A 22,599-nucleotide genomic window follows, 5' to 3' on the forward strand; every position below is an offset into this window, starting at 1 on the left:
TAAATTAAAAAATCATATTGTTAAAACATATTTAAAATTTGTTTGTTCTTTTTAATAAGAAATACATACAATAATGTTTTGTTCTTTAATAATATTTTCATTTTATTAATTAAAAAAACAAAAATCAAGAACCGAAATCTAAAATAACCATTCATGTTTAAAATCTACTGCAAAATCAAAAAAATAAACTAAAACCAGAATCTAAAATATAAAACTAAAAACCATTCAAAAATCATCACCTTAGTTTTCAAATAATTATTTTACTTTTTTGGTAAAAAAATAATAAATAATTTTATTTTAAATTTTTTAAAATTATTTCTTTCTCGCAAGCTTTTTCTCATGAAATAAAATAATTAAATGATTATAAATAAATTTAATTAGTAGACTTAAAAACTTTCTCAAATCTCAACTAATATAATCTTAGCACTGATGCAGAAATTATTTAAACTAGTTTTACGTTAGCCTATAAAGATTATGAGTTTCGGTTTAAAATTTATTCATTAAAAGAAAAGCAAAAATCTCTTTTAAACAGAAAATCTATTCTACTAAAACAGCAAAATGATCTACATATCTTCGTTAAAAGTTTCTTTTTTGAGAAAAATATATTCTATTAAAATAACAACCTGATATATTGATAAATGTTATGTCTAATTATATATTTCATTTATTTAATGGATTATTATGTCTATTCTATTAATATTAAACATATATATGATTACAAAAAAAAAATTATAAAAATTAAAATTTGCAGAAATTTTTTACACAAAAGGACAGGTCATGATCTACTTATCTTAGAAAGTCTGAGGAAATTATATTAGTGGTGCAAAATCAGACAGCATCAGACATACCCACTTCCACACAAAAAAAAACTCTGTTTCGTTGTGACAACACATTAAATTCGCCAATGAATGCAAAATTTGACTACACATCCTCTTCAAGTAGTTTCGCCGCCGCTGTCCGAAAAAAAGAAGAAGAGAGTTGTTTCGCTGTACCTTCCTTCGTCCTTCCCTTGTAATCTCCTCCCACTCTCCCTTCCTCTTCCATTTCAACAATACGCGTCTCTGGTTCCTATATAACATTTTTTGTAGTTTCCTTGATTCTATAGGATCTCTTTTCTTTCTCGGTAATCTATTTTTCTTTTCTTTTTTACGATTCATTTTGTGTTCTTTTAGGGTTTCGTTTGTTTGTTTTTTTTTCGTTGGTGTTTAGGAAGATGAAGGGGTTTTGCGGTTGTTCAATCATTAGGTGACTCTGAGTCTACTTATCGTACAAATAAATTAATTTTTATTGTTGTAAAAAAATATCTGACAAGTTTTTAATGTCTAAAAAAAAGTTTTTAATATCCTTTTGACTTTCTTTGTACGGTTCAGAATCTTTCTTGTCTTGTTCCTTACTTTATTGTTCTTTTTGATTTGGTGATCTCATTTTCTAAAGTTGTAGCTAGCTTCTTGCAGCATTTTTGTGTTTTATCTGATGCTCTGTTCACAATTTTTATTGATTCAGTAAACAAAAACAATGGGTCAAGTTTTAGGATGTGTGCAAGTTGATCAGTCGACTGTAGCAATCAAAGAGACTTTTGGGAAGTTCGACAATGTTCTCCAGCCAGGTTGTCACTGTATGCCATGGTGCTTAGGTAGTCAAGTCGCTGGTCACCTTTCGTTGCGTGTTCAGCAGCTCGATGTTCGCTGCGAGACCAAAACCAAGGTCTCTACTCTTCTTGCATGTCTCTTCATAGTCTCTAATGTTTTTGAGACATTGTTAATGGTTTTTGTGTTTTTTTTTGTTTGGTTTAGGATAATGTGTTTGTAACCGTTGTTGCATCCATACAATACCGTGCCTTAGCTGAAAGTGCTCAAGATGCTTTTTACAAGCTCAGCAACACCAGGAACCAGATTCAGGCTTATGTGTTTGATGGTTTGTTTCTCAATATCCTGAACATTGTTCTGTTTGCGTTACTTAAACAAACATTGATTTGTTTTTCTTTTGCATAGTGATCCGAGCAAGTGTTCCTAAGCTGGACCTAGACTCAACCTTTGAGCAGAAGAATGACATTGCCAAAACCGTTGAGAGTGAGCTTGAAAAGGTAAACCAAACCACTCTCAAGCAAAATTTTGTAAGCTTTACAGAAACATAAGAATATGTCTGTTCTTGTGTATAACAACAGGCTATGTCTCATTACGGGTATGAGATAGTCCAGACGCTTATTGTGGACATTGAGCCAGATGTGCATGTAAAGAAGGCAATGAATGAGATCAATGCCGGTATGCTCATTATTTTATATATACATACAAGTCTTGGGACTTGACATGTTTCTGTTCTGTTTCTGCAGCTTCGAGAATGAGAGAGGCAGCGAGTGAGAAAGCTGAAGCAGAGAAGATACTGCAGATCAAGAGAGCCGAGGGAGAAGCTGAATCGAAATACCTTTCAGGTCTTGGTATAGCACGTCAGAGACAAGCCATTGTGGATGGTCTGAGAAACAGCGTGCTTGCATTCTCTGAGTCTGTTCCAGGGACTTCTTCCAAAGACGTCATGGACATGGTTCTGATCACTCAGTACTTTGACACACTTAAGGATATTGGGGCGTCTTCCAAGTCAAACTCCGTGTTCATACCGCACGGTCCAGGCGCTGTTAAGGACATTGCTTCACAGATCAGGGATGGTTTACTTCAGGGGAAAGCTGCTGAGTAAGAAGATGTCAAAGTACAAAACTTTCTTCAGGGTTTTAGCTGTTTGTGTTTCTACTTCGTTTTTGTCTTTCGTTTTCTGTTTTGTGAAGTGTCTTATTAGTCTGGCGTTTTACTTGAATCTCTCTCAATAAAGCTATCTTCTTCAGTAGTTGATAATATCAATTTTCTCTAATAACAACAAAAACTATATTCTAACGGCTCTTCGTTTCAAACTATCCTGTTCTTCTTCCTTCTTCTGCAAAGTCCACCGTTACCATTGATGCCAAGTAATAAACATGCTGCCGATGATAACTTAGTCAGTGTCACTGCAAGTACATGCCCTGAAACATCTAAGAACATTGGATCGGTTGAAACAGGGCATTACGCACTCGTTTACAGGTAAGTGTAGAAGTATGTACTTTGGAAAGATTTTTAATGTTTAGCTTTGAAAAAATTCTGGCAATTACAACAGTCCAAACATCTGGCAGCTAGTACATGCCTGCTTAGACCATGATTATCGCATAGACCCAACAAAAGGGGTTTTTCAATTTTTTTTTTTTTTTTTACTTTTTGTCTTTTAAAAAAAGAAAAATTAAAACCCACCAATCGCGGGCCTCCACGTGTCAGTGGGGCCCGCAAACAGTGCAACACACCACCAACACACGTTTCTTCTCTGGCAACTTTTGTAACAGATCTCTTCATTTTTGTGGGGGCCTACCACCTACTTTTACTCTGAAAACCCCTTGAGAAGACTGCAATAAATATGCTCTTAGTGACACTATACATTTTTTTTTTGCTAATAGTGACACTATACATTTTATTATTGACACTATACACTTTATTATTCATTTTTAATGTAGGTAGCTAAAGATCACTTTCAGAGCATCCTTAATGGAATAAGTGAGGGGATATAGCTTAGATGTGAAAAATTAATAAAATAATATAAAAGTTGAAGTTTAGTAATAATTAGTAGTAGGATAAGTGGGAGGATATAAAACTTGTATCTTAATAATTATATAATTTAATAATGTTAAAACATATAATAATTTTTAAAACATTAAAAATAATTTTTAAATTGAAAACATAAAAAATTAATACTAAATTTTATTTGAAAATAAAAAGATACCCAATATACAATTTCAACTTATTATGAAAAAAAAATGAAACATAGAAATGAAAAACATAAAAAGAAACAAACATATTAATTAAAGTACACAAATATTTTATTTAATGAATACAAAATTCACCAAAACACTTCTTGCATAGTAACCAAAAAACACATCTCTCATTAGTTTTTCTTTTTTTCCTTTTATTATATTCTCATAAGATGTGATGAAATATTGCCAACGAAGAATCTAAATATTTCATATAACTATTATTATTATTCTTTGTTTGATATTTTTTTCATATAATTATTTTCAGGCTAATGATCAATGTAATTGATTGATTTCAGGGTAGAGAAAACAAGAGCAGTAGAGATATTATCCATGCTGCTCCAAACATATATAGATCGCTCACAAGACTATATGGATGCCAGCAAAGCCGACTTTAAAGTTGGTGTGGGTTTCCCTAAGTTACACGGATGGAGAAATGAACTACAATCAAGACGCACATCGTTAAAGGATTGTTGACTGGATTGACGCAACTAGTGGAGCTGCAAGTGCATTTGATGTCACAATCAATACAATTATTATTTATAAGGAAAAGTAAAAGAAAACAGAGAGTTAGAGTTTAATGGCAGTAGACAAGTGACATTTCAACATCTTCTACTGTGCTTTGGACCACTCTTTTTCGATTTATTTTAACATTTGAAAAAATGTACACTTTCGTCTTTTTAATCCTTTAATATACACTTTCGTCTTCTTCTTGAAACACACACACTTTTTGTTTATACTCTAGTAATCTCACTTGATATAAATTTCTATAATAATTAGTGTAAAATAATAATACTAAACTGTAATTCTTATCTTTTAATTGGTAAAATGTTTGTACATAATTTCAATCCTTCAAAATCTTGTTTCTGTTTTTTTTTTTATAAATAAAATAGAAAATACAAAACAATACTAACAATCATTGCCAATCTCGATTCTCTAATACATTAGTCTTTTTAATACTCATGTATCCTAGGTCCTAGTAAACGAAAAGGAAGTCTATAGTTAAGACAGAACCATAACTTTAACTATAGTTAGCTGGTTTAACTGTCATTCATGGCCAACAGCCTACGAAGAGAGCATTGAAAGCCTGAGGAGAGATAGCGAAGAAGTAAAGAGAAGACTTAGGGTTTCACACTCTCCGAAGAGGAAGCACCAATGATGCCAAAAGCGACGGTGGTTCTGCTTCTTCTAGTCGTCGCCGCTGTGGGAAATGCGACGGCCGAGAAAAGACAGCCAAGAATTGTCAAGCACAACGGCGTCGTTGCGACGGACGATGAACGCTGCTCTGAAATAGGGATGCGCGTTCTTCGGCAGGGAGGTAACGCAGTTGATGCCTCAGTGGCTGCTGCTTTGTGTTTAGGAGTTGTGAGTCCGGCTTCAAGCGGTTTAGGAGGTGGAGCGTTTATGGTTGTGAAGTTGGCCGATGGAGATGAGATCGCTTATGACTCTAGAGAAGTCGCTCCCCTTCGCGCAACCGAGGTAACGAAATATGCGTTTTTAAATAAACCTATTTGTTTCAACCATAGACCATCTTGGCAGAACCCTAGACATTCTTGATTTTTTTTTTTTTTGCAAACTTTAATTTGATTAAACCCTAGACAATCTTGATGTAATATCATTTTTTTAACATAATCTTGAACTAAAAAGTGTTCTTTTAAGCACAATCCCCTGCTTTGAACACAATGTTGAGATTAATTAGATTTCCTTAACGTTTTGGGGGTAAGTAGCTATTTTTTTTTTTTTGTAACACAAACCTTATCGGGGGTAAGTAGCTATTTTGATTGTGGTTTTGAACCGTAGAGAATCTTTGTTCTTGCTTGATGCATAATCTTAATATTATTACGCTAAACATGATCTTTAACCAAAAAGCCTCTTTTAAACATTATCCCCTCTTTGAAAAGCATTTTGAATACAATGCTGAGATTAATTAGCTTTTCTTAACGTTCCGAGCTTAGTAGCTGTTTTAAATGTGGTTTTGAGCCAAATCTTCTTCCTTTTAAATAAACATATTGAACTTTAAATGTGTTTCTTAGCGTTTTAGATAGACCTTGAAAATATTTGGAGGTAATATGGCGTCAAGAAACCCCTACCTGTGATGAATTAAGGCTTTTCGAAATCATTAACATTCTTTTGTTGGCTTTTTTTCGGTAGAATATGTATGGTGGCCACGTTGATCTGAAGAGGAAAGGAGCCTTGTCTGTAGGCGTTCCCGGGGAACTAGCGGGTCTCTTCACCGCTTGGAAACAGCACGGAAAGCTGCCCTGGAAGCAACTCGTCTATCCTGCTGAGAACCTCGCTAAGGGATTCAAGATAACGAAATATCTCCACATGCAGATGAATGCTACTCGAGGAGGCATCTTACAAGACAAAGGTCTCTCCGAGCTTTTCGTTTCGAATGGAGAGCTGAAGACACCAGGGATGATTTGCCACAACCCTATACTGGCTTCGACGCTAAGGAAAATCGCCGAGTACGGTCCAAAAGCGTTTTACAACGGAACTGTTGCGTTTGACATCGTCAAAGACGTTAGTAACCTGGGAGGGATACTAACGTTGGAAGACTTGCGAAGATACAGAGTTAAAGTCAAACGTCCTTTGTCAACAGAGATTCTTGGGTACAGAGTGCTTGGCATGCCTCCTCCATCATCCGGTGGTCCTGCAATGATGCTGGTAAGCTTCTTTTTATAGTTGAAGATATTATAATTTACTAAAAAGGTTTCTTGTGTTGCAGGTTTTGAACATGCTTTCTCGGTATGGGATTCCATCAGGTGTTTCGGGATCTCTCGGGGTTCATAGACTAGTTGAGGCTCTGAAACACGCCTTTGCTGTCAGAATGAACCTTGGAGATCCAGATTTCGTGGACGTTACCAAAGTCGTTTCAGACATGCTCTCCATAGAGTTTGCAGAATCGTTGAAGAAGAAGATAAACGACAATACAACTTTTGATCCAAAGTACTATGGTGGCAGGTTAGTTTTCCTAGTTGTTAGAACCCGTGGACTTATTCTTCAGTTGTTGGCTTTAGTATTTCTATCTATTCAAATCGTATAGGTGGAATCAGATTAAGGATCACGGGACAAGCCATATATCGATAATAGACAGCGAGAGGAATGCCGTTTCGATGACTACCACAATCAACTCCTATTTTGGGGCATTAATTCTGTCTCCGAGCACCGGAATTGTACTGAACAACGAAATGGATGATTTCTCAATCCCAATGAAACATGACGGTAGTGAATCTGTACCGCCACCAGCACCGGCTAACTTCATCAGACCAGGAAAACGTCCGTTGTCTTCTATGACACCCACTATTGTACTCAAGGTTAGATAAGTATAATACACAAAATAAAATAATCTAAAACTGGTTCGAAATGGCCGGTTTTTATGCACCCGGTTTATGCAGGATGGTAAAGTGAAGGCCGCAGTGGGTGCAAGCGGAGGGGTGAATATCATTGCTGGAACAGTCGAAGTTTATTTAAATTATTTTTTCCTTAAGATGGATCCTCTTTCTGCCGTTTTGTCTCCAAGAATCTACCATCAGGTTTGTTACTTTTATTTGTTTCTTCTGCCTAACCTAGAAAGACTTTTTTTGTTCACTACTCATGGCATTTTGTAATTTCATTTTCAGCTGATACCAAACGTAGTTTCGTATGAAAATTGGACGACGGTGTTCAGTGATCATTTCGAGATCCGTAAGGAAACAAGAGCTGTGTTGGAGAAGAAAGGCCATGTTCTAAAACCTATCTCTGGAGGGACAATTGCTCAGTTCGTAGTTCAGGAATCAGGTGCAAATTCCCGTGGACTGAGTGAGCTTGTGGCGGTAAGTGATCCAAGAAAAGGAGGGTTCCCTTCAGGATTTTGAGATCGACTTTTAACTTGTTATGTTAGCATGGACTCTGAACTTATTATTAGCATCGATTTTGAACTACTTATGTTAGTATTCGTATGTATGGGTTGCTGGAATGGTAAGATTAGTTCGAATGAGACAACCTCGTGATTTAATATATGTCTGTCTTTGTTTAACAAAAAAAATATATATATATATATATAAATATATTTATATATGTCTGTCTTTAGAAAAATACATGTACCATGACTCGGATTGACTCTTCAGATAGTTAAACATGACATGACAGTCCTAAGTTCTTGCTCATATTTGAACATGTATCTTACCAATTTCTTGGCATAATTAAAAGACTAACTAGGGGATATATTAAATAATGTGGAGCACAAATGCCTATACATGTGTTGATTCAAGGATCACTTTGCGACATAACTTGACAGCATATCGAACATGCTAAACTAAACTGTTAGTTCCATTCCATTAACTTCAGTACTATCTATTGATGTAACTTTGTATTCCCAAGCATATAAGAAAGAAGTGTAAAAGGAGTTACGTGTATAAGACTTAAGACAGTCTATCTATTGTAGAATCATGTGGTGATAAAGAGAGAAAAATATTTTAGAAGTAATCTTTTATAAAACAATCAGAAAACAGTGACAATGACAAATAGTTAATTTTCGTTTGTTTTTTTATCTATGACCTCTACGTGTGATTTCCAACGAATTTCAAACAATTTCAGATAAAGATGTGTTTTGACTCAAAGTGGTTTAATGCTGGACTTTGTAAATTTATCCCCGGATAACAAAGTTTTATCTCGAGAGTCAAATGAAAATATGAAACAGCTTTACATTTAAATATTCAATGTTGCATGCCCGTCTTTAAGAAAATAAAGATGCTATTACTCGAATTGTCTGATTCATGCATACTTCATAAAATCAAACATAACATGACTGTCTTAACTAATTTCATGCTCTTATTTCTGTTATGCAACGTTTATGGTACTAAATAGCAAAAAAATGACATTTTAGATATATCTCTATTTTTTTGTCGATAAAAGAAAGATATATTTCTATTTGCTGTAAAAGTTTCAGTATAAATTGAAAATATCTTACGGAAGGGATCACGTTTTATTATTGGAAATGGAGTATCAGAAGGCTTTATGGTGATAATTGGCTACCAACAGATCCTCCTCGATGTGCTACAAGAATGACGCATGGACACCACTTAATGGTTTCAGATATCATCATCTCTACAAGTTCATCTCAACATTGGAATGTTGAAGCTGCAAGACCCTTACTAAATGACGAACAATTTCACCTAATGCTCACTCTATACCTTCCTCAGACAAGGACTGATGATCATCTCGTCTGGCCAAATAATCCCTCTGGCAATTACTCTGTCAAAAGTGGTTATAAAAGAGAAATGGTGGAACTTGGTAGCGCCTTACCAGACTTGCTTCCTCCTCGTGGTGATGATCCGATGCTGAAACAGAATATTTGGACTCTTCCAATTTTACCGAAACTGAAACATTTTCTCTGGAGACTTCTATCTTTGGATTTGGGAACAAATACAAAGTTAAATACGAGAGGTATGTGTGTGGATAATCTCTGTCCCCGCTGCTCTGGATCACCTGAAAAAGTGAATCATCTTTTCTTCATGTGTCCTCTTTCAATTCAAACATGGAGGTTGAATCAAGTTACTTTAGGCTACTCTTCAACGTTTTCTGATGATTTAGAAAATAATATGAGACATCTGTTTGATCTTCAATCTTCTTCAACCCTAACGTTGGAACAGAAGCTCACACCGTTTTGGATGCTTTGGAAAATTTGGGAATCAAGGAACAATCTCATTTTCAAAAACAAGTCAGACTCCTTCATCCTCAACGTGATGCAGGTTATGTTACAGCTGAAGTTCGAGACTGGATTGAGAAGGCTGAGAAGGATTAATTGCCCTCGCACTTCGGGAGTTTGTGTGCGACAACATTTGTGGCGATGGATGCTTGAGGCCGAGAGTAAAGCTTAAATGGCGGCAACCCAATGTATATTTGCCTTGTGAGATATCAGATCTAAAGTCCACGTTGGACATTAGACAAAAGAAAGTCTAATATATAAATAGATATCCAACTCTAATAATACGAAGTTTTCTGGGATATAGCTCAAATGTAAATTCATGCGGTCTTTGTCTCCAAATCCCAAAATAGACAAATATCGTACTAATTGGACAAAAAAAGTTGGACATCGGCTCATTAAATTTCAATAATTGGTATTGGAGCGGTTGATGAGAGGTATATGACATAGTAGAGATCAAGTCAGAAAATCATAAAACGTGTGATGTTGTGAGAGAAGTCAAAGGAATGAGAAGAATGTGAGCGCATTTTCAAAGAAAAAAAACATATAATGTTGTGAGATGAGTGTGGTCCTTAGTTTCAGGAGAATAATGTGAGATATCAAATTTATGTAATACAAAAAAGTCTAATATATAAAGAGATATCCAATTATAATAGTACAAGCTCTTTATAAGTGTGGGATAATTCTTTGACCAAAAAAAAAAAGTGTGGGATAATTTATGTCCTAGTCTAATTATTCTCTATTTATGAAGAGATATCCAAGTCTAATATATAAGGAGATATCCAATTCTAACTGTGAAAATCTAATTATCCTCTATTTATGAATCGTAATATATTATAAGTGTAAGCTATTTAAATTCAGTTTAGATTATTTTGAATCCATTTACAATCAATTTCAGCTAACCAGGTTAGATAAAGTAAACTATTTAATTTGAATGCGTGTATATTAATATCAATGTCATAAATTGGTTTATAAATGTGACCTATTGAGCAAATATTTATGTAACTAATTAATTTTATAAAATTTCACTATAATTTTCTTATACTAATCAACTCTCGCTTCATAATTTGATCATATAAAATTTCACTACAATTTTCTTAGACCAATCAACTCCGGCTTATAACCCATTTTCATCAATTAGTTTAAAATGAGATAGATGAATTATCTACACATTCAACCGGTTTAGTTTAACGAAGCAATCTTATCTATTAAAATAGAATTCATGATTTATTTCATGTGTGTTTTTTTTTTAATTTGGACTATCACTTAGAAATTTTATTAAATGTATTTTATTAACACTAATAATATATAGAATCTTTGAACTATTTTAATCATATATCTTTTCACTTTAAATATTAATATATTAATTTAAATTTTTTAACAAATCTGTTTGAACAGATTTTAATATAATTTTAATTTTCAAAATTATATTTTAAATATTTTTTATTAAATTAGAAATTTAAAATATTATTATACATTAATATATTAATTTATTGTTTATAAAATGAAAAATTAAAATTATATCATATTTTTATCTACTTTATAATCATAATCATGTTAGAAAAATTATATAATACATATCTAAACATTAACATATCTTAGACTTTTTTATATATAATAATATATTATCTAAAATGTATAAGCATAAAAAATTGGTAAAGGTAAATTCAGTTCTGAAGGTGGATCAGAATTTAGCATAAATTTAATACAAAAATAATTTTAAATATATTTTTCATGCATATATAAATTTGTTTAATAACTAAATGCAAATAAAATAAGATAAATATATAATAAAAAGAGATAAATATGTGTGACGTTTTAAAACAAATAATTAATTATAAGATTTAAACTATAAAGTTATTGTATTTGAAATAGTTATATAAGCAATTAAATATATGATTAACGTTAAAAATATACACCACTAAAGATCCAAAAACAAAATAAAATAATATATATATATAACTGAAAATAAACACTCGCGCGGTTGCACGGATCAAGATTTAGTTTTTTTCTTAAATGCGGAAGCACAAATTGTTACCAGTCCCATTACTATCAGTTAACTAAACATGTTATAGGCGCAAACAGCTCGTAAATCATATCAACGCATTTGTAGACGCTTTGACTCCACAGTTTTTCATGAAACATACTAGTTGTTCTTTTTATTATAATGAGAAATTGACAATTGCATGTATCCAAGAGGAGTAGAGGACAAAGATAATTGATACAAATATTATAAGATTTTGGAATTTAAAGCAGTGAAATCACTGAAATGTTTGTTTTATCCTTCATAACACTCGCACATATAATGATTTTTGTAGCCTTGGCAACCACCACCGAGATAACCCTGATCTCTACAGTAACCCTGACACTTCGCTTTATCGTCGAAGCCGTTTGGATCTGAGCATTTTTTTCCGGTTGGGATTTGTGCTTCTCCAAATTCTATTAAAAAGAAAATTAAAAGTTTTATTTGCAAAACCAAGAAAAAATGATTGTTTCAAAATAAAAGCCAAGGAGAAATATATTTTTTGAATCATGCGAACACATCAACGTTTGGATATGATGTATACTATAAATCAGCGAAAGGTAGATAATTGCGCGGAATATGTTACTTATACAAAAAGCAATTTGTTACCTGCAGTTGATAGAACGCATAGACAAAGTATCAGGAATAAAGAAAATTTGTTAAATGCCATTTTTATTTGAAGTTTTTTTTTTCTTTTCCTTACAAAATGTTGGATTCGAGAGAGCAAAAGAAGATAAGAGATGATTTGTGTTTGTACTGCTCTCATACACCACACACATATATATATATATATATATATATATATATATATATATATATATATATATGAGATTTCCTAAATTACCACATTTATGCAGTTAATATAATGGAATAATATCTTAAGCTGATTGAAATCATAACGATTTCAACACAAAAGTCAAAACAAATTATGTGAACTCAACCATGATAATAACAACTATGATAATATTTGACCAAAAAACTGATATTTTAGATATATTTCTATATGCTGTATAAGGTTCCATATAAATTGAAAGTGTATTAAGAATGTATACTCCAATAAAATCTTCTAAAAATGTATATTCCAAAATATCTTCTAAACATTTATTTTGGGTCCAGAAAAAAATCCTCCTTGGTTGAATTCACATAATTAGTTTTGTATTGAAATAACTCTACAGCAATCAAAGGATGTGAATTCAATTAGCTTAAGATATTATTCAGAAAACAATAATATATTTGTTAATTTTATAGATATGATAGTTTAGGAAACTGCTCCTTCCTTTTATATATATATATATATATCAATGGTGTTTGAGAAATATAACAATAATCATTTAATATCTAGTTCTGGTTTCTCGACTTCAACAATTTGTAAAGAAAACAAAAAGCTTTGTTAAAAATGGCATCAAACCAATTTGTTTTCTTCTTAGTTCTTTGTTTATGTGTTCTATCAACCGCAGGTGAACAATTTATCTACCCTATATATATCTCCCTTTATATAAATTTATGATGTATAACTATTTATCCATCTTATATGTATGTTTTTCTGACGTAAAAAGAAATGTATGTTTTTCTCTGAATTATTTATAATATGCATCACTCATCCAAAAGTTGATGTATTCGCCTATTCATAAAATTATCATTTTTTTGCTTATAAAAATGAAATTGTTAATTTTTGTTTTTCATACAAATTGGTAGAATTTGGAGAAGCACAAATCCAAACTGGAAAAATATGCACAGATCCAAACGGCAAGGACATAAAATCGGAGTGTTTTGGTTACTGTACAGATATTGGTTTCCTCGGTGGTTCATGCCAAGGCTACAAGAATCATTATATGTGCAAGTGTTATGTAGGATAAACAAACATTTCACTACTTTAAATTCCAACTCTTATAATATTTGTATCAATTCTCTTGGATAAGAGAAATTGTCAATTTCTCATCATAATAAAAAGAACAACTAGCTAGTAGAGTTCATGAAATACTGTGTAGTCCAAGCGTCTACAAATGTGTTAATTTATGAGTCTGATTGCACCTATAACATGTTTAATTAACTGAAAGTTATGGGATTTATGTAACAATTTGTGCTTCTGCATTTAAGAAAAATATGTCTCTAACAAGAACTTATGGTTACATTTACGTTTGTTGTTTTTTAATCGTTTTTGAATCATAGAGGATAAGTATATGGGTATAATATATCGTTTGAATGCGACCTTGATCTCAAAACCGTTTTCCCAAAGAAACTACATATTTCCTTCTTATAAACTATTTTAATGCAATCTTGATATTAGTTAGATTTTCTTAGCGTTTTTTTTGTAAACTAATTTTCTTAACCTTTTCATATTAAATAAAGCTTTCAGACATTCTCAATCAACTCTTCATCATCTACGTGTTTCGAACGAACTTCAAACCAATCTCAATTTTAAACTGGACTATGATATGTGCTTTGACTCAAACGCATATGGTTCAAATATGTTACCAACTTTTTTTGTAACACAAATATGTTACCATATACAAAATGCAGGTCACATATATTGGCACACAAGTTTAATCAGCACGAAATTTAACATCCTAGTCGATAAACAGTAAAAACGAATTGAAAAAAATTGGTTTTAACTTGAAATAGAGTAGTGTTCATTGAAAAGTTTGGCCAATCGTTGAAAAACGATGCAGTTTTCTTATTAAAATCGCTAAACCAGAATTTTCCTTTCAAACCGTCAAATCAGTTTTTCATCAAAACTGTAAAATCAGGTTTTTTTCACTAAACCTGCAAATTCAAGTTTCCTGCTAAACTATAAAAACAGTTATCCACCAAAATAACAAAATCATGTTTTTCCGTCAAAACCGCAAACAAGATAAGATAATCATGAATTTCCGTGAAACCGAAAATAATGCTTTCCACAAAATTTCAATTTTTGGGTTTGGCAGAAAGTCTTGATTTTCCGGCTTTGATAGAAGCATAATTTTGCGGTTTTGAAGAGAAAATATGATTTTGTGATCTTAGTGAAAACATGGTTTTATAGTTTTAGAGGAAAATATAGTTTTATGGTATTGATGGAAAACGTTATTAGGCGGTTTCAACACGTGAATTTTTCAATTTTTGACGGGGAAATTGGGATTTTGGAATTTTGACAAAAAACATGAATTTTGTCAGTTTAGATGGGAAAATATGATTTGTGGTTTTCGCAGAAAAATATCATTTACGGTGTTGATTAACTCATTGTATTCAAAAAAAAATTTCTTTCTCCCACAGTATGTTTTCTCCTAAGATAAACAACTGAATCATATATTCTTCTCTTTTACTTAATTGTTGTCTTAAATTTCTGAACATAAATTAAAAACAAATTCTAGATATTTTCTAAATAAAAACATTATTACTTATACAACTAATAAAAATTAAATAATTCAGAAAATGAACTTACAGACATACAAAACAAAATTTTATCAAGTTTTATATGAAAATATTATATAATGTCTCCAAGATTTAAACTTTATAGTTTCTATAATATCGTAGAAGTTTTATAAGGGTGTTTATAAAAATATAAATTTATAGCATGTATAAAGAAGCAAACAAAATAGTATTTTGAAAATGAGCAGTACATATTTAAAAGTGAATAATACATAATAGTCATGTTCGTTTCATAACCGCCATTTCTAGCGGCAGCATCCAAAAATTCAACTAGGGTTGGGACTTCGGGTTTTCGGTTCGGTTTCTGGTAAGAACCGTTCGGTTCCGGGTAATCGGTTATTTAGAAACTGTATCCAATAAGTACTTTGTTGACTTACTGTTCGGGTTCGGTTCGGTTCCACCCGGTTTCAGGTCGGTTCGGATATAGAATTTAATACCCGAAATAATATTTTATTTATTTATTTATCTATCTATTTTTTATTTTGTATTTTATTTTTTAAAAGAAACAATAAACTGAAATCGAATATATAGTAGTACTATGTGGGTAATTACAACAAAGTTGAAGCATCCCAGTAGTATTTCAAGTGTTGTGTCCCCTTACAACCCGGGTTTGATGCCCACAAGATGCGAATCTGTGTATTTTTACATAGATTCTGTTTTAAATTGGGTATCCATTCGGTTCCGGATAAAAACCGAACCCGACCCGATCTCCACGGTTATTTATAAAATTATCCAATGGGTAATTTGATGAATACCGAAACCATACTGAACCGGTCCGGTCTATTTCGGATCGGATCCGGTTCAGGTAAATGGTTCCGGTTTAAAGTCGCAGGCCTAAATTCAACCTTTATCACGGCAATACGAACCACCGGTGAGATATCGCTGACCTATTTTCAGTTGTACCGGCAACAAACATCAAGAAGAAGGGACGCTGAAATTATGTGTGCGACACAAGCGTCTCATTTTTTGGTCTCAGACACTTCAGTAGTGTCTACCGCAACTTCTGGTTCTGCTATTTTGGTCTCGGTTGTAATATATTTTTTTGCCGCGGCCCCTAAACTCTGTGTTTATGAAACAAACATCTAATGTTATTTTCGAAACTTGCATCCAAAAAATGACTCATATTGTTGCTTTGTAGAAATATTCAGGGTAAAAATATTATAAAATGTTTTACCGAAACAATTGTTGAAAATGAAAAACAAGACAACTAAGGAAAATAGCAGTATTTTCTTGTTTTTCTTAAAGAAAACAACTATTTTTCTTGTTTAAATTTAAAATATACAATAAACAAAGGTTTTATCGATTTGACTTTGAGATATATATAAACATAAATAGAAATTATAAAGTTTCAGATATACTGTTTAGATCCAAAATTTGTAGACCCAAACACTTCTGGTTATGAAGCAAATGTAGAAAAATTATTAATGAATAGTAGAAGTATTATCATACATGATTCATGATTTGAATTGCAAGGAAATTTTAACCATTTTCGTTATTTTGATAACAATTTATAATATGAGAGTAGACATTATCTTATTATTAGTGCTGAGTCGTCGGTTCAGGATTATTCAAGAATCGAGGTGCTGTTAATTATTATTCTAAACAGAGCTGGTAACATGGTGATGAATCTGATGATCACCAATATTAAAATCCAATATTTTAGTTTGTCTTTCATCTTATTAAAAGGCAAAGTCAATGTATGTAGGCACCGGGGCTCTTAAAAGGAAGCTACAATACTTTACATATAAATAAAGAGAATATAATACAATTTTTCTAGCAGAGAAGAAATACCCAAAATAACAGATCCAATTGTTCTCAAGATCGCATCCGAATCATAATATATAGCATGATCAAAGAGAAGACCAGTTCATGTGTTCATCCTTCCGATGGTGTTATGGCAGAATCCGATAAGGTAAACAAACAAACTATTTCTTGATTCTAAACCACAATATTCTCTAATTTGTTTGGTTATATTTGTTTTGAGTCTCACTAGCTCTGGTATTCTTTTGATCGGTGAGAGTTTCAAAATTTTAGATACGTATGTTCATATAATACCTGTATTTGCATATCTACATGTATAGCTCCTACGCTTTTTTAAGCCTGGAATTATTACATTTTTACTGCATCTTATAAAAGTCAACGAAGTTTCTTACTGTTGAGAAATAAAATAAATATTCCATTAAACTTTCATGTTTTCGCATAAATATAAGTTATCCATAAAAGAACTAATACATGTTTCTTTTTAGCTGTATGAATTGATTCGGGTCCGTTATTCTGATGGAATACACGTATTACAATCCAGTTTAATATAGGTACAAATTCTTGATTTCTTGGTATTCGATCTCTGGTCAGCTCGTGTCTTGATTTATGAAGAACTGATTCTCGTATAATGCTTATAAAATGTGGATGAAAATAAAAATGTAATGAAGGTGTATATATTGTAAGTATAATGTGTTTTGAAATTTACACTTAAGGAAGTGGAGCTTGGAGCAACAAAAGCAAAGCTGGATAAAGTAAAAGAAGAAAACGAGAAGTTAAAGCTCTTACTCTCTACGGTCCTTGCAGAATACAGCTCTCTTCAAATGCATGTCTCCAATGTTATCCGACAGCAACATGAAGCTTCTATGAAGCTAGACGGTAATAATGGTCACGAGGATTTGGATGTAGATATATCTCTTAGGCTTGGAAGATCAGAGCAGAAAATATCCAAGAAAGAGGAAGAAGTAAAGAAAATTATTGCGGAAAATATTTCTATTGAGAAAAAGAAAGGGTCGGAAAAGAAAAGATCGGCATCTGGTTTAGGATTCCGGATTCAAAATTTTGAAGATCCGAATACCATGAAGTTAGATTATCTTTTTAGAGAGGTTAAGAATAAAGACGTGGAAAATACATGTTTATCTTCCAGGAAAGATTTCAAGACAGCCAGAAATGAAGATCATCATGAGGTTTTGGAAGGACATGAGCAACCAGGTCTAAAGAAAACTAGGGTTTGTGTGAAAGCCCCATGTGACGACCCATCAGTACGTACCAAACTATATGATGATACATCACATATACATTCTTTTATTCTATATGCAACATGTAACATATTGCTACTGATGTACATGAATGTATAGATAAACGACGGTTGCCAATGGAGGAAATATGGTCAAAAGACTGCAAAAACGAATCCTCTTCCACGATCCTATTACCGGTGCTCCATGTCCTCAAACTGTCCAGTCAGAAAACAGGTATAAAACATTCTACAACTAATATTCACAATCCGAAAATTCGAATTCGAACTTCTTAATAAAATTCAGAATCTTGAACCCATCAAACCTATTGTAACCACTTTTTTACAAATTCAATAGACTTGATAAATTATTGGATTGATATGAAGAGAAATGTGTTTTTGGACTACTAAAGAAAAAAAAAACTTTACTAACTGGTTGACGTAGAGCCATAGACAAAGAACATTGGTATTAGTCATACAAATTTTGTGAATCTGATTATGTAGACCATTTGATGGTGATCCAGTGGTTGGAGTGTTCACCCTAAATGTTAAGGACTGGAGAGTCCTCCCACTGCGATTTTGATCATGGTTTGTCACTGTAATTGGTTTAAATGACCAGGAGTTATATCCTGAATATTAATGTGAATAAGAATGTATATATGTAGGTGCAGAGATGCGGGGAAGATGATACATCTGCTTATATGACGACATACGAAGGAAACCACGACCATCCTCTTCCCATAGAAGCAACTCATATGGCTGCTGGAACTTCTGCTGCCGCCTCCTTACTACAAACTGGCTCCTCCTCTTCCTCGAGCTTAAGCCATTTCTTTCCTTTTCACCACTTCTCTGTCTCCACCACCAATTCCCACCCCACTGTAACACTTGACCTCACACAACCAAACTATGATCCCAATCAATTACCAAACTACCCTCTTTCTTCTTCCTCTCTCAGCTTCTCCTCCTCTGCTCGTCCATCTTCCTCGAAAAGTCACACATTGAGCTTCAGTGGTTTGAAATCACAAGCTCCCTTTAATACATATTCAAATTTATCACATAAAACCAGACTTTCTGGACAGCAGTGACTTTGTATATTGGTTTAGATACATGTTTTTTGGTCATGTTTTAAATTGTTTTAGGCATCACGGACTTCCAACTCGAAACAAATAGCACTGAGTGGAGAAATCCTTGTCATTTGTACACAATACTAAAATTATCTTTTTGTGAGATCTTCTAACAGTTTCTTCAATCTGGTTTTGAATTATGTGCGTGTCATATACAGTTGTAGATATTAAATTTATTTAGTTAATGGTGTTGAAGCTTTTGTAATTATATTTTGCTACACAAAACAATTTTCTACAACTATATATCCTGGTGAGTTTTTTGAATAAAATCTGAAATACTGATCTCAGTATGTCAGATTTGAAAACATCGTCAATATCTTTATCGATCATCAATCTTATAACCAACCATTAACCAAAGAGATTTGCATAACTAATGAAAACCAAATAAAAATATAAAGAAGCTAGCATAATATTCTAAACTAATTTGCTAAACTCCAACTATTCTATATTTCTCAAATAAACATTTGAAAAACAGGCGATACTTGTAGTTGTAGCAAATTGTTTCTTTTCTGAAACTATGTGCTAAAGTCTGGCCCACCCGAGTCAGAAGGCTCCGATTGAAGCGCTGTTATTCACTCTTTGATAGAGCGACACGTGTCACCGCAAAGAAGCTGCGTAACCGCCAGTTAAGCAAAACCAAAGGTTCCTCTCCGACACGTCGCATATCCGATCACTGAAGCACGCCCCTGTTTTAAAAAAAAAAACAAAAACTTAAACAAGATTTACGTTTTCTCGTTCTTGAATCTGGAATCAACATAGATTACTTTCAAGTCGAATCATTTTGCGTTTCACAAGGTGGTATCAAGATATGGCGGGAAGTGAGAGTTTAGATAAAGAGATAAGCTCGGCGGTTTCTAGCTGCGAGGCGTATTTCGAAAAAGTTCAGTCGAGGAAGAACCTTCCCAAGTCTCTTCAAGAAACCTTAAACTCTGCCTTCGCCGGAATCCCCGTCTCCTCCTTCCCTCGAGTTCCCGGCGGCAGAGGTAATTAAAACTAAATTATAATCTCTGTCTTAAAAATCATAGTACACTCGCTTACGTTCTGTTTTTGTTGTTGTTGTTGTGTGTATGGATCAATAGTGATAGAGATTCCATCGGAAACATCTGTGTCCGAAGCAGTAAAGATTCTTTCAGACAGTAAGATTCTCTCAGCTCCTGTAATAAACAAAGATCACGAGAGCTCCCTAGACTGGAGCGAGAGATACCTAGGAATCATCGACTACTCCTCCATCATCCTATGGGTTCTTGAGAGTGCAGAACTCGCTGCAATCGCATTATCCGCCACGTCAGCAACCGCTGCTGGTGTTGGCGCAGGAGCCGTGGGAGCTTTAGGTGTTGCAGCGCTCGGTGCAACCGGTCCTGTTGCTGCAGCGGGGCTAGCGGCTGCTGCTGTTGGAGCTGCCGTTGCTGGTGGTGTTGCAGCTGACCGTGGTATCGGGAAAGATGCTCCAACGGCTGTTGATAGGTTGGGAAAAGATTTCTATCAAGTCATTCTACGTGAAGAGCCTTTCAAATCAACCACCGTAAGTTTTAGTGTTATGTCACTTCCATTGGATTATTAAGAAAACCATTTTTATTAGGTATAAAATTTCCTAAGAAAAATAAATATTAAAATTTTAAAAATAGTTGAATATGGATGTAGTGAGTTATAAATTACTATTAATTCACACAACCCATATACAACCATTAAACTAAATTTTACCTCAATCGAGGTTTTCTTGGTAACTCGTGATTGTTCACAATATTTATAAAAGCAAAATGTTTATCTTCATGACAATGACTGATTATGATATGGTTGTGTTTTTTTTCTTTCAGGTTAGAACGATACTAAAGTCCTTTAGATATGCTCCCTTTGTTCCGGTGTCTACAGAGAGTTCCATGTTGAGTGTTTTGTTACTACTCTCAAAGTACCGGTTAAGAAACGTTCCGGTGATTAAACCAGGTGAACCAGATATCAAGAACTACATTACTCAATCTGCAGTTGTTTATGGTCTTGAAGACTGCAAAGGCAGAGACTGGTTCGACCACATTTCAGCTCTCCCAATTTCTGATCTAGGCCTTCCGTTCATGACACCTAACGAGGTAAGAGTTAGATATCTTCACGGACATTAGATGCAAACCGGTGAAATCAAGTTTCTTGGATTCAGGTTATTAGCATTGACAGCGAAGAACATATACTTGAAGCATTCAAGCGAATGAGAGACAACAACATTGGTGGTCTTCCCGTTGTTGAAGGGACAAACAAGAAGATAGTTGGAAACATAAGCATGAGAGACATCAGATATCTGTTACTTCAACCTGAAGTCTTCTCCAATTTCAGGCATCTTACGGTGAGGAATTTCACTACAAAGATTGCTACGGCGGGAGAGGAATACGGTTTGGCTATTCCTGCGATAACATGTAGGCCTGATTCGACTTTGGGCAGTGTTATAAACAGTTTGGCTTCGAGGTCGGTGCATCGAGTTTATGTTGGGGATGGAGATGAGAATGAGCTTTATGGAGTTATTACACTGAGGGATGTGATCTCTTGTTTCGTGTCAGAACCTCCCAACTACTTTGAGAACTGTCTAGGCTTCTCGGTTAAAGAAATGCTTAACCGATGATGATATCTTTTTTTCTCAGCTTTTTGGTCTTCTATGGATTTTGGTCTTTCTTGTTCTTTTTTTTTTTCGTCTAGTTCTTTCTTCGTTGAAATTCTCAAAGTTGTCGTGTTTAATATCGAAACTTGTCAGCCAATTTTCAAGTATTAACGTCTTGTACACTTTTATTTACAAAAGTAAAATAAAGAGTATGAGACTTTCTGAAATAAACCAGACAACCAATCAAAGAACGCAATTTGGTCCACCATCGTCCAGCCTTTGATCTGGCTGCCATGTTTGTGTTAACTCCTGCAATGCAAAAGATAATGATGTATGTTCTGTTTCAAGATCATCGTTACTTTCTCTAAGTAGACAAACAGATCAACACGATAGCAGAATGGATCTGAAAATGTTCTAAAAACATAATTTAGATAGTAAATGAGTCATGTGACAAAAAAAAAAGATAGTAAATGAGTCAAAACTTTAACGAAACAGAGTGCTACACTATAAAAAGAAATTACTCATTCATGAGAGCACCATAAATTAATCCGTTGCTTTTTTACATGAAGGTGCTTACATATAAATCACCAGGATGGTCACATCTCGATAACACATCTAACCTTACGTGCCAATATGCCACCTAGAGTCCCCCCAAACACTTCAGTGTTCATTTGATTGATTTATCTTGTAGATATGATACAACTCAGTTTTGAACAATGAAGCGTTAAAGGGAACTCAAGGTGGCATTTGACTCTTTACTCGCAATGTCTTTCGCTAATGCTTCTTTTCTTACTCAATGACAGTACTCACAACCCAAATTACATATTTATATCTACTTCTCCATTGTATGTTTTTCTCTTCTTTTTTGTAAAGGAATTTCTTAGAAAGGGAATATATATTATATATTCTGCACTACATATAAAACATGCGGGAAATTTGAAGATGAACCAAGACGAAATTTGGGTAATAAG

General features: G+C 33.5%; 7 protein-coding genes across 10 annotated transcripts; 6 read left to right on the forward strand and 1 right to left on the reverse strand.

The window, feature by feature from the left end:
• Positions 1 to 878: 878 nt before the first annotated feature.
• On the forward strand, positions 879 to 2,835 carry LOC108843614 (hypersensitive-induced response protein 2). 3 transcript variants are annotated; one of them, XM_018616846.2, is made up of 6 exons: positions 879 to 1,011; positions 1,504 to 1,704; positions 1,794 to 1,914; positions 1,992 to 2,083; positions 2,165 to 2,261; positions 2,330 to 2,835. In XM_018616846.2, exons 2-6 carry the CDS (start codon positions 1,516 to 1,518, stop codon positions 2,686 to 2,688), a joined length of 858 nt encoding a protein of 285 aa, XP_018472348.1. In that variant the 5' UTR covers positions 879 to 1,011; positions 1,504 to 1,515; the 3' UTR covers positions 2,689 to 2,835. The 3 variants fall into 3 exon arrangements, with proteins under 3 accessions (XP_018472348.1, XP_018472349.1, XP_018472347.1); XM_018616847.2 differs by lacking the exon at positions 879 to 1,011 and adding an exon at positions 1,105 to 1,123; XM_018616845.2 differs by lacking the exon at positions 879 to 1,011 and adding an exon at positions 1,229 to 1,245.
• Positions 2,836 to 4,775: 1,940 nt separating this feature from the next.
• On the forward strand, positions 4,776 to 7,774 carry LOC108835432 (glutathione hydrolase 1). The gene is made up of 6 exons (XM_018608688.2): positions 4,776 to 5,299; positions 5,972 to 6,487; positions 6,549 to 6,784; positions 6,867 to 7,137; positions 7,219 to 7,356; positions 7,444 to 7,774. The coding sequence occupies exons 1-6, from the start codon at positions 4,976 to 4,978 to the stop codon at positions 7,675 to 7,677; spliced, it is 1,719 nt and encodes a 572-aa protein (XP_018464190.2). The 5' UTR covers positions 4,776 to 4,975; the 3' UTR covers positions 7,678 to 7,774.
• Positions 7,775 to 8,865: 1,091 nt separating this feature from the next.
• On the forward strand, positions 8,866 to 9,681 carry LOC108832017 (uncharacterized). The gene has a single exon (XM_018605509.1). The coding sequence runs from the start codon at positions 8,866 to 8,868 to the stop codon at positions 9,679 to 9,681; it is 816 nt and encodes a 271-aa protein (XP_018461011.1).
• A 2,103-nt stretch (positions 9,682 to 11,784) lies between these two features.
• Positions 11,785 to 12,199, reverse strand: LOC108841576 (defensin-like protein 34). The gene is made up of 2 exons (XM_018614326.1): positions 12,139 to 12,199; positions 11,785 to 11,945 (listed from the first exon to the last, which is right to left on the reverse strand). The coding sequence occupies exons 1-2, from the start codon at positions 12,197 to 12,199 to the stop codon at positions 11,785 to 11,787; spliced, it is 222 nt and encodes a 73-aa protein (XP_018469828.1).
• Positions 12,200 to 12,925: 726 nt separating this feature from the next.
• On the forward strand, positions 12,926 to 13,385 carry LOC108841643 (defensin-like protein 34). The gene is made up of 2 exons (XM_018614398.2): positions 12,926 to 12,986; positions 13,225 to 13,385. Exons 1-2 carry the CDS (start codon positions 12,926 to 12,928, stop codon positions 13,383 to 13,385), a joined length of 222 nt encoding a protein of 73 aa, XP_018469900.2.
• A 3,304-nt stretch (positions 13,386 to 16,689) lies between these two features.
• LOC108839864 (probable WRKY transcription factor 36) lies at positions 16,690 to 19,175 on the forward strand. 2 transcript variants are annotated; one of them, XM_018612644.2, is made up of 4 exons: positions 16,690 to 16,846; positions 17,409 to 17,954; positions 18,051 to 18,164; positions 18,592 to 19,175. In XM_018612644.2, exons 1-4 carry the CDS (start codon positions 16,781 to 16,783, stop codon positions 19,009 to 19,011), a joined length of 1,146 nt encoding a protein of 381 aa, XP_018468146.2. In that variant the 5' UTR covers positions 16,690 to 16,780; the 3' UTR covers positions 19,012 to 19,175. The 2 variants fall into 2 exon arrangements, with proteins under 2 accessions (XP_018468146.2, XP_056851701.1); XM_056995721.1 differs by having other exon boundaries at positions 16,702 to 16,846; positions 17,413 to 17,954.
• A 522-nt stretch (positions 19,176 to 19,697) lies between these two features.
• LOC108839703 (SNF1-related protein kinase regulatory subunit gamma-1-like) lies at positions 19,698 to 21,795 on the forward strand. The gene is made up of 4 exons (XM_018612483.2): positions 19,698 to 20,033; positions 20,130 to 20,572; positions 20,865 to 21,131; positions 21,197 to 21,795. The coding sequence occupies exons 1-4, from the start codon at positions 19,859 to 19,861 to the stop codon at positions 21,650 to 21,652; spliced, it is 1,341 nt and encodes a 446-aa protein (XP_018467985.2). The 5' UTR covers positions 19,698 to 19,858; the 3' UTR covers positions 21,653 to 21,795.
• The last annotated feature ends 804 nt before the right edge of the window (positions 21,796 to 22,599 follow it).

This window comes from Raphanus sativus, chromosome 2, assembly GCF_000801105.2.
Source record: "Raphanus sativus cultivar WK10039 chromosome 2, ASM80110v3, whole genome shotgun sequence".
Lineage (NCBI taxonomy): Eukaryota > Viridiplantae > Streptophyta > Magnoliopsida > Brassicales > Brassicaceae > Raphanus > Raphanus sativus.